This window comes from Oncorhynchus clarkii, chromosome 1 (genome assembly GCF_045791955.1).
Source record: "Oncorhynchus clarkii lewisi isolate Uvic-CL-2024 chromosome 1, UVic_Ocla_1.0, whole genome shotgun sequence".
In the NCBI taxonomy this organism is placed as follows: Eukaryota; Metazoa; Chordata; class Actinopteri; order Salmoniformes; family Salmonidae; genus Oncorhynchus; species Oncorhynchus clarkii.
The window spans coordinates 75,728,078-75,745,708 of NC_092147.1; the positions used below are offsets into that span (position 1 = coordinate 75,728,078).

The window sequence follows — 17,631 nt, forward strand, 5'->3', positions numbered from 1 at the left end:
ATTTATTTAAACCGTTTCCGAAGATTAGCTGTCAGAGCTCAGCTCCCTGAATTAAAAATGAGGTCATGAAAAGATGGCATCAATAACCTTGAAATAGACTGCTGCATTCTCTCCCTGCATGTCACTTCATGCTAATTCTTTGATTATACAGGTCAATGCCTTTTAGCTGCCGTTAGTTATTTAAGCTCTCACTTTCTATGTGAGCTGCTGCTGCTGCTACAGAAACAGTACATTTATACCGTACATGTTGTTACTCTAATAGCTCCTGTGTTAATGCAGAATTAATGCCTGCCGTGCATAGGCATTTTTATGTAATTGCAGGGGGGAAATATCCATGGCAACAGTGGAGGCAATTGAGAATAATTTTCTCAGAGGTTGTACCGAGTATAACAAAGAACAAGGAATTCCACTCATTCTTTTTTAATATAGCAGCTAATTTCAGTTATTAACTGATGAATACCAGATGTGCACACTAGATTGTAAATATTTATTGGGTTGGATGCAGGGTTTGTTTCTTTTGGATACATTGCAGACGATATTATTGATTCTTGCATGAATTCCTCGTGGTATTGGTGTGCCTCTGCACTCACTCAAGCTGCACCTCAGATTGAAAATATATCCCTTAGTGTATAGGCTCATAACAAATTGGAAAAACTTGGCCAGTCGCCACCCCGTGGATCATGTTAGAGTAGACTCAATCCTAAATACAGCCCTTGCTCAGCGTTGCATCTAGTTCCTCTATGCAACACACTGGTCTCTTTGGCTATGCCATGGTGTTCATATTATTTAGTAACGAATCTTACCACAAGAGTTTAAATAGACACATTGCTTTAACAGCCTGATTAAATTTCTAGCTATAGGAAAAACCTACGGGACAGATTAAGCTGTGATAGCACTCAGATGAATGACGTTTGATTGCTCTCCCTCATCCACCTGCCATAATAAAGAAATAACTTACCCACATGAAATATTCTAGGCTTTTAAACCTAGTGCTTTTTGCAATTAGGGGCTTGCAAATGGTGCCATACTTGCGCCAATCAGAAATACTGATAACAAGTCAGAGGATTTGTTGTTGTTGCATTCTTGCCTTTGGCTTAGGAACAGTTAATTCGATATTTCTTGATATAGGACTTAATGATGAACATACTTTTCACCATATTATAAATCTGGTCCTAATGTTGAGATTGGATCAAAGAACATAATATTCTACATAGTGAACTGCAGACATGATACAGTATCTAGCAGTTAATCCAAACACTTACCAGTCCATTGCTCAGCACCTGTCATGATTAAGGTTTGCTGTGTACAGTTTAATGCGGTTTAGCCTTAGGTGAATGGTAAAGGTCACTTTTAGATCTGGTATTTCTAGACTGGACAAAAGGCCCTAGTTTAGTATTCCTTCACTGCCCTGTTTAACGGCGTGAATCAGGATCACTTGAAGTGACAAAAGAGAGGCTTTGGATCCAACTCTTTCCCGAGCTGAGGGAACAATGACCGTTTATCCCTCTGTGATTTGGCTCTGAAGATCGATATTTGCATTTGTACAGACAGGAGTTATTGTTTTGCCAGTTCTTTGAAGCAGCCTAATCATAACACATGGTGATGATGAATGTGGATTATTTTTTTTTTGCTTCTCCTTCTCTTCCTGAGGTTGTAATACAAATCATTATTTCCTATAAATTGTTTGGCAGCCTATGGGCCTGTCCATCAGCTCTCAAGATATGATTCCTTTAACGAATTTAAGTTCAAATGCAGTTTTAAAAAAAATCTCAAAGTCATGTATTGGTAACAATTAAGTACCTTACTTACTGTGATCGTTTTTTAATTAAAATGTTCAAAAAGAAACAAAAATAGTTTCTTAGAAAAGAGCAATTTCTCAAACAACTATTTAGCTAGGATTGTCTGGGAGTGAGTGGGGAGGGGGAAACTGAAAACTTGCTGTTGGCAGAGAGGTTTGAAACTCTCTTTCTTATTGATCTATTAACTCATTTACCGTCTAGTGATGTCACAAGGCAGGCCAAAACTCCGTCCGACCAAAACAGGCTGAACTGTCAGGCGGTCTTTTCAAATAGCTCTTTCACTAAAAGGGCATTATCATATTTTTCACAATTTGTTTGGGTATTATTCTAACCTAGAGTACCAGTCAAAAGTTTGGACACACTTACTCATTCCAGGTTTTTTTTATTTTATTTTTTTACATTTTTCTACATTGTAGAATAACATTGAAGACATCAAAACTATGAAACAACACATATGGAATCATGTAGTAACCAAAAAAAGTGTTTTATATTTGAGATTCTTCAAAGTAGCCACCCTTTGCCTCAATGACAGCTTTGCACACTCTTGGCATTCTCTCAACCAGTTTCATGAGGTAGTCACCTGAAATGCATTTAAAATAACAGGTGTGCCTTGTTAAAAGTTAATTTGTGGAATTTCTTTCCTTTTTAATGCGTTTGAGCCAATCAGTTGTGTCAAGGCCAATCAGTTGTGACAAGGTAGGGATGGTATATAGAAGATAGCCCTATTTGGTAAAAGACCAAGAACATATAATGGCAAGAACAGTTCAAATAAGCAAAGAGAAATGACAGTCCATCATTACTTTAAGACATGAAGGTAAGTCAATCAGGAAAATTTCAAAAACTTTGAACGTTTCTTCAAGTACAGTCTCAAAAAGCATCAAGCGCTATGATGAAACTGGGTCTCATGAGGACCGCCACAGGAAAGGAATACCCAGAGTTACCTCTGCTGCAGAGGATAAGTTCATTAGAGTTACCAGCATCAGAAATTGCAGCCCAAATAAATGCTTCACAGAGTTCAAGTAACAGACATCTTAACATCAACTGTTCAGAGGAGACATGGTGAATCAGGCCTTCATGGTCGATTTTACTGCAACAACAAAAATCACTACTAAAGGATACCAATAAGAAGAAGAGACTTGCTTGGGCCAAGAAACACTAACAATGGACATTAGACTGGTGGAAATCTGTCCTTTGGTCTGAGGGGTCCAAATTTGAGATTTTTGCTCCCAACCGCTGTGTCTTTGTGAGACGCAGAGTAAGTGAACGAATGATCTCCGCATGGGTAGTTCCCACAGTGAAGCATGGAGGGGGAGGTGTGATGGTGTGGGTGCTTTGCTGGTGACACTGTCTGTGATTTATTTAGAATTCAAGGTACACTTAACCAGCATGGCTACTATAGCATTCTGCAGTGATACTCCATCCCATTTGGTTTGCGCTTAGTGGATCTATCATTTGTTTTCAACAGGACAATGACTCAACACACCTCCAGGCTGTGTAAGGGCTATTTGAACAAGAAGGAGAGTGATGGAGTGCTGCATCAGATGACCTAGCCTCCACAATCACCAAACCTCAACCCAATTGAGATGGTTTGGGATGAGTTGGACCGCAGAGTGATGGAAAAGCAGTTAACATGTGCTCAGTATATGTGGGAACTCCTTCAAGATTGTTGGAAAAGCATTCCAGGTGAAGTATGTGAACACTTCTTCAAATTAGTGGATTCGGCTATTTCAGCCACACCTGTTGCTGATTGGTGTATAAAATTGAGCACACCGCCATGCAATCGCCATAGGAAAACATTGGCAGTAGAATGAAGAGCTCAGTGACTTTCAACGTGCCACCTTTCCAACAAGTCAGTTCGTCAAATGTCTTCCCTGCTAGAGCTGCCCCAGTCAACTGTAAGTGCTGTTTTTGTGAAGTGGAAACGTCTAGGAAAACAACGGCTCAGCCGCAAAGTGGTAGGCCACACAAGCTCACAGAACAGGACCACCGAGTTCTGAAGCACAGAGACCTGACCTCAACCCCATCGAACACCTTTGGGATGAATTGGAACGCCGACTGCGAGCCAGGCCTAATCACCCAACCCCTCACTAATGCTCTTGTGACTGAATAGTAGCAAGTCCCTGCAGCAATGTTCCAACATCTAGTTGAAAGCCTTCCCAGAAGAGTGGAGGCTGTTGTGACAGCGAAGGGGGGACCAACTCTATATTAATGCCCATGATTTTGGAATGAGATGTTCGACAAGCAGATGTCCACATACTTTTGGCTATGTAGTGTAGCTACAGTAGTTGCCGTGGTATCCAAACAAACAGACTAGTTTAGCTAACCAAACTGTTATGAAAATCAAATTCAGCAAACGCAATACTGTTTTCAATTCGACTTTTGCTTTCAAAAGCAGCGCAAACAAAACTTGTAAAAATGAACTATAGCCATTGAAATCTATCGTGCATTATATTGAAATAATGCACACTCTAGAATGCCCTTCAAGCCAATCAAAAAGGAGTATTCAATAATGACATGGTATAATTAAGCAATAAGGCACGATGTGGTGTGGTATATGGCCAATATACCACGGCTAAGGGCTATTCTACTGCACGACACAACACGGAATGCCTGGATACAGCCCTTAGCCGTGGTATATTGGCCATATACCACAAACCCCCAAGGTGCCATATTGCTATTATAAACTGGTTACCAATGTAATTAGAGCAGTAACCAGAAATGTTTTGTCATACCCTTGTTATACGTTTGATATACCACGGCTATCAGCCCATCAGCATTCAGGGCTCGAACCACCCAGTTTATTTCACAGTTTTGTCAAGTTGGCTTGATGTTCTTTGGATGGTGGACCATTCTTGATACACACTGGAAAATGTTGATAATGAAAAACTCAGCAACGTTGCAGTTCTTGACATTATTGACCGGTGCGCCTGGCACTTACTACCATACCCTGTTCAAAGGCACTTAAATATTTTGTCTTGCCCATTCACCCTCTGAATGTCACACATACACAATCCATGTCTCAATTGTCTCAAGGCTTAAAGATCATTCTTTAACCTGTCTTCTCCCGTTCATCTACACTGATTGAAGTGGATTTAACAAGTGACATCAATAAGGGATCATAGCTTTCACCTGGTTAGACTATGTCATGGAAAGAGTGTTCTTAATGTTTTGAATTCTCACAAGATTGGGGTCACTTAGAAATGTCCTTGTTTTTTAAAGAAAATAAAAAAAACAAGGACATTAAAATTACATCAAATTGATCAGAAATACAGTGTAGACATTGTTAATGTTGTAAAGGACATTTTAAAAGGCTAATTGATCATTAGAAGACCATTTTCAATTATGTTAGCACAGCTGAAACTGTTGTTCTGATTAAAGAAGCAATAAAACTGGCCTTCTTTAGACTAGTTGAGTATCTGGAACATCAGCATTTGTGGGTTCGATTTGATTTGATTACAGACTCAAAATGGCCAGTCCTCAACTGGCAGCTTCATTAAATAGTACCTGCAAAACACCCGTCTCATCGTCAACAGTGAAGAGGCGACTCCAGGATGCTGGCCTTCTAGGAAGAGTTCCAAAGAAAAAGCCATATCTCAGACTGGCCAATAAAAAGAAAAGATTAAGATGGGCAAAAGATCACAGACACTGGACAGAGGAACACTGCCTACAAGACCAGCATCCCGGAGTCGCCTCTTCACTGTTGATGTTGAGACTGGTGTTTTGCGGGTACTATTTAATGAAGCTGCCAGTTGAGGACTTGTGTGGCGTCTGTTTCTCAAACTAGATACTCTAATGTACTTGTCCTCTTGCGCAGTTGTGCACTGGGGCCTCCCACTCCTCTTTCTATTCTGGTTAGGGCCAGTTTGCGCTGTTCTGTGAAGGGAGTAGTACACAGCGTTGTATGAGATCTTCAGTTTTTTGGCAATATCTTGCATGGAATAGCCTTCATTGCTCAGAACAAGAGTAGACTGACGAGTTTCAGAAGAAAGTACTTTGTTTCTGGCCATTTTGAGCCTGTAATCGAACCCATAAATGCTGATGCTCCAGATACTCAACTAGTCTAAAGAAGGCCAGTTTTTATTGCTTCTTTAATCAGGACAACCATTTTGCTAACATAATTGCAAAAGGGTTTTCTAATGATAAATTAGCCCTTTAAAATGATAAACTTGGATTAGCTAACACAACGTGCCATTGGAACACAGGAGTGATGGTTGCTGATAATGGGCCTCTGTATGCCTATGTAGATATTCCATTAAAGATCAGCCGTTTCCAGCTACAATAGTCATTTACAACATTAACAATGCCTACACTGTATTTCTGATCAATGTTATGTTAATTTAGTAGACAAAAAAAAAGCTTTTCTTTCAAAAACAAGGACATTTCTAAGAGACCCCAAACTATGCTTTTACGCAAGAATAGAATAATAGTAAAGACATCAAAACTATAAAATAACACATATGGAATCATGTAGTAACCAAAACAGTGCTAAACAAATGAAAATTTAGTTTCGATTTTAGATTCTTCAAAGTAGCCACCGTTGCCTTGACGACAGCTTTGCACACTCTTGGCATTCTCTCAACCAGCTTCACCTGGAATGCTTTCCCAACCATCTTGAAGGAGTTCCCACAATGCTGAATCCTTGTTGGCTGCATTTCCATCACTCTGCGGTCCAACTCATCCCAAACCATTTCAATTGTGTTGATGTTGGGTGATTGTGGAGGCCAGGTCATCTGATACAGCACTCCATCACTCTCCTTCTTGGTCAAATAGCCCTTACACAGCCTGGAGGTGTGTTGGGTCATTGTCCTGTTGTAAAACAAATGATAGTCCCACTATGTGCAAACCAAATGGGATGGCTGCAATTTCTGAAAAACACTGGTTCCAACTTACGCAACGTGACTACAAAATATCTCAAAAGTTACCTGTAACCTTTGCCAAAACATTTCAAACTACTTTTGTAATACAACTTTAGGTATTTTTTAATGTAAATAATCGATAAAATTGAAGACGGGATGATCTGTGTTCAATACAGGAAGAAAACAAACTGTAGCATGCTTTCTGGTCACGTGCCTCTATCTAACAGTACACTTCAAGTGACCCTCGTTCAAGATGGCCATACTTCTTCATTACACAAAGGAATAACCACAACCAATTTCTAAAGACTGTTGACATCCAGTGGAAGCGATAGGAACTGCAAGAAGGTCCCTTAGAAATGGATTGCCAATGAAAACTCATTGAAAAGAGAGGGACCTCAACAACAACAAAAAATCTGAATGGTTTGTCCTCAGGGTTTTGCCTGCTAAATAAGTGATGTTATACTCACAGACAGGATTCAAGCCATTTTAGAAACTTCAGAGTGTTTTCTATCCAAATATACTAATTGTATGCATATCTTATCTTCTGGGGATAAGTAGCAGGCAGTTGAATTTGGGCATGCATTTCATCCTGACGTGAAAATACTGCCCCCTGTCAAAAAGTTAACACTTTTTTGGTTACTACTTGATTCTGTGTGTGTTATTTCATAGTTTTGATGGCTTCACTGTTATTCTACATTGTAGAAAATAGTAAAACAAAATAAAGAAAAACCCTTGAATGAGTAGGTGTGTCCAAACTTTTGACTGTTCTGTATATGTAAAACACATATATAAAATCATGTTTTTGGCTGCTCTGGGCCTTTAAGAAAGCCTCTGAAATAAACAGAGCGCCAGCTCAAATGAATTTCATCACCAGGAAAAGTACTTAATGGAATAGTCTGCAGGGGTTTTCCACCACTTTGGTGACTTGGCCTTTCCTGGATTCCACAAACCAATCCCCCTTTAACTCAGATGAAAGACCAGCTTGTTGTTAGTACAAACATTATGTTATTGCTTAGTTGCTTGTTTGGCATGGAAATCCATTATTTTAATGGGACGCACATGCTTCATTTAATTTGTCACTGAATTACAATTGTATTGATTTCCAAAGAATCTTACAATAATAGGCCTACATTATATTAAGAAATGTAGTTGTAGCCTAATTACATTCCAATATGAAAGAGAAAGACCTGTCTGCCTCTTTTGCCTATTTAACTTTTGTATTTTTTATTACTGGTTAGGTTGCATACTGGAATGTACTATGAACATCATGGAAAATGGCTGCTCATGTAAAGAAAGGCTCAATAGCCACAACCGGAAGTTAAGTATTTATTGACCTCGCCAAAATGTAAGCTCTTGTTCCCTCATTGAGTTATTCCCTCATTGACTTTTCCATGTCTGTCATGTTGTGCTCTTTCTGCCCTCTAGTGTGCAAGAAAATACCTTGCATTTGATTTTGATATTGTGTGTCATATTCATTACTAGAAGTGTTCCTCTGAGACGCATTTTCTGCTTTGAACTCCACCAAGGATTTATATAAGAGAAATCCCTATATTTACATAAATGTAACCTATTACTGTCCAAAGAGCCTTCATAGCGGACTGAATTCCTTTCATGGCCTCTCGATTGTAGACTGTCCCAGGCACCCTGCTTTCAGGAAATTACATAAGTCATATTGTATTACCATTACTGTATTACGTGATCAGGAGAATATTATATGCTCTCCCTGTACTTATTCTCTCAGTGAGTCTTTTACAGAGCAGGTGCTATTTATAGTGTGACTCTTCATAGTTAACTGTTCAGCAACAGAGAAGCAGAAAATAATCAAGCATCCTGTCGTGCCACAAGAACATTGTTATTTTTAGTTACTTTCCAAATAAAATTTAAATGACAAGATACTGTGTCTGGAATATTAAGTTTAACACTTTGTGTGATGTAACATGGATTTTAGGAGAATGTTCAACCGAGGTGTGATAACCACACCAGTATGGACGGTACCTTCACCTCTCAATGGCATTCTTGAGAAGTGATATAGGGAAAAGCAGTCATGTTCTTACCCAGATATGGGTCTTCATCTCCCAACACAAAAATGCCGGATTATGTAATTCTCATCCATGTCTGCCGATAGATACTGATTTATAATTGGTATTGCTAGGTGCCAAACTTAGCATGGCATGGTATTCAATCTTACAGCAGATGGTATCCTCACAGATTGGAAACGTGAGAGCAGCTCGACAGTGTGTATATGAAATTACTCACTATTTTCCTCACCCTATTTATATAGTTAGTCACGTCGAGTTCACCACATTATTTCTCAACGGTGCAGTGGTTTATGGTGAATAATTGTTTCTCTACATTAACATCTGTCTTTCTTCTCTCCTCCCTCTCCCTCTTTCAAATAAGTCACATTTAATTGTATATTTCCTTTCTTGGCCTGGGGCCTGGTGCCAGCTGTATGAAATGTAGTTTTACTGCCTCTGCTGCCAGCAGTTTGGTTTGTAGAAAAAATAACAAAATTCCCACTGAGCCACTTCAACTCTTAAAGGCATTTCTCTTTGTGAAGAAGAAGCAAACCACTCATGCATGATTCCTGGTTTGTTCTACCACAATGTCCCTTAAAGAGGAAATTGAGCAACAACTTTATGTGCACACATGAGAATAATTCTATGCCTTGAGAAGGTTTGAGAAGTTATTTCCAAATAGCATTTGGATTGTTATTATAATAGCTGGCCTTAAAGTTATGGGCGAGGCTTTCCAAATAATATTGAACATTCCATCACTGGTTGCTATATTGCTCTTTTCAATATTTGATACTCTGTTTTGTGGTGTTCCACCTGTACAGTATTATTCAACATGTTTTTCTCAGTATTTATGTTGGTCCATATTTTGTTTCACACATTTGATAAGATCTTGGTAATAATAGCCCCCTTCATGTCACAATCCACCCTGTAATTAGTCTCATCAACAGCACAGCTCAGTCAGAATGGATGGTTCTTTAGTTACTCTAGTCTAGCAGCTGTAGTGTGTTAACTGTTTCCACGGTAATGTGATGTAAAGATTAACAAGCCCTGACTGGGGGCCTCTGCCTTGCCTCATCTGCTGGCTCAGTGCCAGGTGTTAGTTGGCTCCCCAGCTCTCTCAGCACATACCAGCTCTGCGTTGCAGCATGCTCTCTAGTCTATGCTAACTGACTCACATCCACCACCACTGTGTACTATGGTCAGTCAAGTGTCAAAATGAAGGTTGAAGTTAAAGTTATGTGTCTTTGTCTACGCCACAGTTGTAGGCCTAGCATCTCTGGTAAAGGGATACTTTGGGATTTTGTCAATGAGGCCCTTTATCTATTTCTCCAGTCAGATGAACTCATGGATAGCATTTTTATGTCTCTGTGTCCAGTATTAAGTTTGAGGTAGTTTCGCAAGCCAATGATAACTAGCGTTAGTGCAATAACTGGAAGTAATAACTGTTAGCATTATGCTAACACTAGTTAGCAACTCCCTTCAAACTGGACGCAGAGACATAAAAATGGTATCCACGAGTTCATCTGACTCTGGGGAAGTAGATAAAGGGCCTCATTGATCTCAAAATCCCGAAGTATCCATTTAATCTTAATATAACTTCCTAGAGCGAATGTCCTCTTCCAATATAAGTTGGAGCTTTTCCTTACTGTGTGGGGGAGTTATCTTATAAATGGATTTATTTTCTTATTCCCAGACCTATGATGGTTTGCATTTAAACATTCATCTTTAGCCTCCCGAGTGGCGCAGCGGTCTAAGGCACTGCAACGCAGTGTTGTGGCGTCACTACAGCCTGGGAGTCGTTACTGGCTGTGGCCGGGAATTCCATAGGGCGGCGCACAATTGGCCCAGTGTCGTTAGGGGAGGGTTTGGCCGGGGAGGCTTTTTGGCTCATTGCGCTTTAGCGACTCCTTCTGGTGGGCTGGGCGCATGCAGGCTGACTTCGGTGGTCAGTTGAACGGTGTTTCCTCCGACACATTGGTGCAGCTGGCTTCCTGGTTAAGCGAGCGGGTGTTTGGCGGGTCATGTTTCGGAGCACGCATGACTCGACCTTTGCCTCTCCCGAGCCCGTTGGGGAGTTGCATCGATGAGACAAGATCATAATCACGAAATTGGGGAGAAAAAGGGGGTAAAAATGGTATCCACGAGTTCATCTGACTCTGGGGAAGTAGATAAAGGGCCTCATTGATCTCAAAATCCCAAAGTATCCATTTAATCTTAATATAACTTCCTAGAGCGAATGTCCTCTTCCAATATAAGTTGGAGCTTTTCATTACTGTGTGGGGGAGTTATCTTATAAATTGATTGATTTTCTTATTCCCAGACCTATGATGGTTTGCATTTTAAAAGAACATGAATCTTTAAAGACTTGTTGCTTTTTAGACATGTTATGTTGCAGCTACATGGGCAGGGTAAGAGGTGATAAATCCATATTAACTTTGTGTCAGATTTAGGTTAACTCAGTCTCTTCCACTCTGACCTTTCCAGGCTCCTCCTACCTTACGAGAGGCACACCAAAGGAGAGGAAGACAAACCCCTCCCCTCAGCAAAACCCAAAAAACAGGAGCATGGAGCCCAAGAGGGGGGTGCCAAACACAAAGGGGTCACAGCGAAACGACCTAAAGGTGGACTACACCAGAGGCAGGGGGCCAGGAAGAAGAGGGAGAGAGGGGACACTGCAAAAAGCCAGGAGCTCTCACAGGTCAGTCCCACTAGTTTTCTGTCCGTCTGTCTCAGGCTCTCACAAACACTGGTTCACACACACTCTTTCTTAGAAAAGATAACATATGCTAACATCACACACGCATCATGTCTATGTATCGAATAACAGTATGGAGGCCTCCCGAGTTGCGCAGTTGTCTAAGGCACTGCATTGCAATTCTTGAGTTGTCACTACAGCCCCGGTATCGATCCCAGGCTGTGTCACACGGGTTAAGCGAGCAGTGTGTCAAGATCGTGTTTCAGAGTAAGCATGGCTCTCGACATTCGCCTCTCCCTAGTCCGTACGGGAGTTGCAGCGATGGGACAAGACTGTACCAATTGGATATCACGAAATTCAGGAGAAAAAGGAGTAAAAAGTACACACAAAAAGTAATAACAGTATGGCATGTGTTTTCCCACTAAGGTATCTGAGAAGAAAGGGGACAACCAGGAGCCAGCAGCCATGAAGCAGGATCCTCTGCCCAGAGAAGAGCCTGAAGAGGAGGAGTTACAACTCACCCTGAAGAAAGAGGAGACAGTGAGCGAGGAGGAACCTTTGCGACTGAATCCCCCCAACACAGACTGCCACAGAGCTACACCTGTCCTCCACAGTGAACTGTCTCCACTGTCCGAGTGGAGACATCCCCAACAGCCACAGTCAGACAAACTCAACCCTGAGCAAAGGGACCAAGCTGATGGAACCCTGTCTAAGACCCCATATCCATACCACTGGGACAACAACAGTAAGCCTGGGTATAGCAGTCTACCTGACCCAAGCAATCCTGACATTCCGGTAACTAAAGACACAGACAGTCTCAGTTATGGACATGGTGGGAGGGTGGGGAAGGTGCTGCCCATGTGTAAGCAGAGCCCACCCCCACTGCAGCAGTACTCCACAGAGCTAATCACAGACAAACAGGACTCCCCCAGTAAAAACAAAGAGATTAATCAGTGTCACATGCCCATGCCAACAGCGTACTCAAAGGACAACCTGGGGGTCATGTCCCCACTAGCCAAGAAGAAGCTCCTCTCCCAAGTCTGTGAGACAAATCATTACTCATTCAGTTCCCCTCCTCTTCCTCTTCCTCCTCCCACTCCGTCAGCCAGCGTGGGTGATGTGAGCGACAGTTGTGTTGAAGAGGTGGTGAAACTGAGGCAGGACTCCCTGCCGGATAGCCCAGAGATGGCTCCTGTCTTCAGGCCTTCTGTCATCCAGCACGCCCAGAGCATCAAACCCCAGCAAGAGAGGAGTCCTCTGGGGGATTTGTCTGAGCCCTTCACTTGCAGAGTGAGCCACTTCCAGCCCCAGCTCCACCCCCCCTGGCACCCCTACCTCCACAGGACTGAGACCCAGGATGGAGAGGAGAACGCAGGGGAGACACGGATGCAGCAGCAGCCCAGTCAGGCACCACCAGGCTACGCAGGTGACTGCTACTCCTCCCCTCACTTACACAACCTCTACCGGCAGACAGAGAACTGTCTGAGTCAAGAGCGAATGGACAGTTATCCCAACAGAGACAAACATGGACATTTTATCAGGGAACGCCAGAGCAGCGAGGTATTCTCCTCAAACAATTCTGACAGAGAATATTTGACTTACAGAGCTCCCCACTTCTCTGAGAGGACACAAACACATGGGGATAGACCAATGGAAGAGGAACCTCGAGATTTCAGTATTTCCAAGCCTGTCTCTCAAAGGATGTCTGTCACAAAGCCCTCTTTCTGTGGCCTCCCGTATCCCATGGTGCACCAGAGTTTAGACTGTCACCCCAAAGCGTGCAGAGTCCCTCCGATGACTATATCTAGCACCAAACACCTGGAACCCCTTCAGCCCTTCTTCAACCCTAAAAGCCACGCTGAGGCTGTTGGTGCCTCTAGACCCAGTAAGAGAAGCCTGGGGGAACTAGAGAATGAGGGGGTGCCAGACCGCAAGGTGCGAGTGGTGACCCCCATGCACCCCGCCGGCTCTGTCCGCCGAGGCGACCCACAGGGAGAGGAGCTCAAATCAGCCGAACCGGCGCACGCCGTCCACTTCCACCTCCACAGCCACATTCCCGATGGCCACACCTACCCTCCCCACGCGCCCTTCTACCCAGGGATGTACCCCGGGATGCAGGACGCCCTCCATCACAACCTCCAGTACCTGAAGAGCCAGACAGCCGTGTCCCCTCTGGTCCCTCCGCTAGCCTTCCACTCCATGATGCTACAGAGGCAGTTGATGGCCTCACAGCCCAGCCCTCATCACTTCTACAGGCACCCTGGGGGGGCGGCCCTGTACGGGGACCTCCTGCACCACCTGTACCCCCTGTCCACCCTCACCCACCCACAGCTGTCCTCCATGCACCCCAGCACCAGACTCTAACAGACGGACCCACGTGGAGCTTAACCGTCTCACCCTGGGACAGTGGATCTAGTGTTCTATTCTTCAGTAAGCATGACAACACTGATTAACTGTAGATGGTGGATTAACTCTTTAGTCAGGCACACAGTTCCATTTTTGTGTATTTTTGTGTTTTTTTGCACTGTATCACCACTTAGTTACTTTGGATAAATTTGCACTCTATGTAGTGTTTGTGTTCACCAACCAGGTTGTTTCTCTCACTCAACAGTCAGGTTCTTATTATCTTTGAGTGTGGAGGGAGACAGAGAAAAGCCATTGGCATGCATGTCAGGGGGATAATCATATTTGCTGGGACTCCAAAGGATTGGATTCCAAATCACTGCAATGCGACAACTTCATCCTCCAAATGTGTTCTGGGGATTTTTATCAGGTTGAAACACTTTAAAAAATGAGGGGACTATCTAAAATAAACTATTTTCACAAGATTTACCATCGGAAAAGTTCATGCAACTGTTAAGCATTCGGCTACTCCACCTTCAATCAATGTTCTGGATCTGTTTACAGCTCTCTAGTGTGGTGCTGTGGCCTGTTTGTGTTCATGTATTAGACCACTACACGTCTTAGAAATGACTGTGTTAAAACAAGGTGCTGTACAAAACCACAAGGTGCTGAGGTATTGTATGTAGATAACAGCTCATTTTCATCAGAACACCCAAGCTGTGAAGAAACCACATTTGACGTTTTTCATCAGTTGTTTTTAAGGCAAGTCATATCGTTTGTCAGGAACATTCTCTCAAAATGTTTTGTTGACCCTTGAGAGGTGGGAAAGTGACCCAGATACATTAATATATTGAACAGAAGGTATTTATACTGCGCTTAACATGAGTCACTGATGCTGCCTACTGTGACATCTGACAGCTCTTATCTTGACATAGCTCTGAAACATCACTGGTCTAAGGCTGTTTACTGCGCCTCCTTCATTCAACAGCATAATGCATGATAAATACGAATGTGTCTTGTAGATTATTGCTTTGTGAATATCTGTGCCTTTCTTAATCTTCGATTAGGGGTTGCAGCACTAGTTCTCTATCATGACTGACTTTCAGGAGACTGTTGTAGGCTTGGCCTACAGTATGTGCAGCCCACCGGAGTTGGATGTGGCCTGGACGCGCCAGCCTCAGTTGAAGACCATTGTCCAGCCCAAGAACTGCATGTACTTTAGTTTTTTGTTTTTAAGCGTATTTGAGATTATCTGTATAATGGAAAGCGCTATATAAAATAAATCTATTATTATTACAGTTATAAGGTTCCATTCTATCATCACATTGCAGTGCAAACTCATTGGACTGTAATTGTATAGTACTATAGTTACCGTTTAGCACAGGGATAGTTAAGCACTGGTGTAGAGAATGGCTACTATAATAGATTTATGTGCCACTGCCAGACATAGTGATCAAAAGGCAGCGTGTAGCGCCCGAGGAATAATAGCACCTGGTCTGGGTTAACAACCATCATAACTGCTTTTAATGGGTATTTGGAACATGTGAAATATAGGTAACACATTTGCTGTTTAAATTTGTTTTAAAGCCAATCGACTGAGATTGAGCAGACACTTATAGGAAAACTCCACCCAAAAACTATATTTTGGTATTTGTTTCATTAGTCCATTGTTGATATACTTTTTGATATATACATGTTTTGCATGTCAGCAATCAGGTTTTCAAGATATACAACTTGCAGGATACAGAAATACAGCCGTTCCGATCTATTTCACATCATATGCTGCTGCGTATTTCTGTATTCTTAACGTTATACATCTTGAAAACTTGATTGCTGAAATGCAAAACATTTTGGGACTATATCAACAATGGACTAATGAAACAAATAGCAAAATATAGTTTTTGGGTGGAATTCTTTTCCTTTAAGATAAACATTCATTCACAATTACATGCTCTTAATGTCATGTTTGCCTCAGCAGCGTCAGTAAGTGACGTTTAAGTTCCTTAATAACGTTCAAATCTATTCTCTGGCATCTTTCTATGTCTGACTTTTTAATAATGTAAATACTTTTGACTGTCTGTTATCATGTGTAATATGTTATAATCTGTAAATAGTATAAATGCATACAGCTGGTTACACAATCTAGATGTCACAGGTCACCTTACATTTAGATCTGAACACTAAAGTTAGGACATTTTTTTATTTGCTTGTTTTGTGTTCTTGTTTTCCACATTGTTTCCATGTTGTTCTTCTTTAAAGTGTTTTTGATACTATGTGCCATCTGTTTACCAATGATTCAGCTGGCAAACAAGAAAAACATTTTGTATTATATGATCCTCTGTATATTTAATTAAAATATTTTACTATCTACGAATGTCTTTCTCCCCTTAATTGTGGTGGTACTATACCACAGATGGGTGGGATTGGGAAATGGAACTCATTTCCTAAGAAGATTCATTGTGAAATATTGAAATGTCATGTAGACCCAACTACAAATCTATTCCAAGGCATTTTACCAGTGTTGGGTCATACTCATAACATCTTAATGCAATTTGCTGACAGTATGTCTGGAACAGAAGGTTCCTAAAAATTACAATAAAGGTTTTGTGTTTCCATTAATAGTGGCTGTATGCAGACTGGTAATACGTTTTCAAGATATTTTAGATATTTATAAAAGTACAGACCGTACCTAGGTCTGATTAGGGAGTGATGAAGTGTCCTTATATTAGAATGGTATTAGCTGATATTGGGTGTTATCTAGGACAAGCAGTATTATTCACATTAAAAAGGACAGCAGTGGTCATTTATAGCAGATAGTTATATGCAATGTTACGTCAGTGAGTCTGCCCTTTCTAAAAGTGATTTGAGTCACGTTACCCACAACTGATTATACAGCATTTGCTGCAGTATGTGGATGTGCTTAGCCTGCTTAAGGTGTTACCGCCATCTCCTGGTACAACTGCACTATGATGGAGGATGTTTTGGTTACTAGTTTTTACTAGAGGTCAACCGATTAATCGGAATGGCGCCGATTTTTTAAATAACTTTATTTAATTAGGCAAGTCAGTTAAGAACACATTCTTATTTTCAATGACGGCCTAGGAACGGTGGGTGAACTGCCTTGTTCAGGGGCAGAACGACAGATTTTCACCTTATCAGCTCGGGATCCAATCTTGCAACCTTACAATTAACTAGTCCAACGCTCTAACCACCTGCCTCTCATTGCACTCCACGAGGAGCCTGCCTGTTCCGCGAATGCAGTAGAAGCCAAGGTAAGTTGCTAGCTAGCATTAAACCTATCTTATAAAAAACAATCAATCATAATCACTAGTTATAACTACACATGGTTGATGATATTACTTGTTTATCTAGCGTGTCCTGCGTTGCATATAATCGATGCAACGCAGGGGGATGATTTAACAAAAGCGCATTTGCGAAAAAAGCACAATCGTTGGACGACTGTACCTAACCAAGCCTTTCTTAAAATCAATACATATTTTAAACCTGCATATTTATCTAAAAGAAATCCAGGTTAGCAGGCAATATTTATTTTTTGCATTTTTACCCCTTTTTCTCCCCAATTTCATGGTATCCAATTGTTGTAGTAGCTATTATCTTGTCTTATCGGGAGACGGCTCGGGAGAGACGAAGGTTGAAAGTCATGCGTCCTCCGATACACAACCCAACCAGCCGCACTGCTTCTTAACACAGCGCGCATCCAACCCGGAAGCCAGCCGCACCAATGTGTCGGAGGAAACACTGTGCACCTGGCAACCTTAGCCGCACTGCGCCCGGCCCGCCACAGGAGTCGCTGGTGCGCGATGAGACAAGGACATCCCTACCGACCAAGCCCTCCCTAACCCGGACGACGCTAGGCCAATTGTGAGTCGCCCCACGGACCTCCCGGTCGCGGCCGGTTA

General features: G+C 41.9%; 1 protein-coding gene across 1 annotated transcript in view; it reads left to right on the forward strand.

Annotated features, from left to right (window-relative positions):
- LOC139412500 (AT-rich interactive domain-containing protein 5B-like) overlaps window positions 1-16,079 on the forward strand; it is a 62,950-nt gene extending 46,871 nt beyond the window's left edge. The window contains exons 9-10 of the mRNA XM_071159278.1: window positions 11,158-11,371; window positions 11,795-16,079. Of these exons, the coding sequence (XP_071015379.1) occupies window positions 11,158-11,371; window positions 11,795-13,732 (2,152 nt within the window). The 3' untranslated portion in view covers window positions 13,733-16,079. The remainder of the gene's footprint in view (window positions 1-11,157; window positions 11,372-11,794) is intronic.
- Window positions 16,080-17,631: the final 1,552 nt, after the last annotated feature.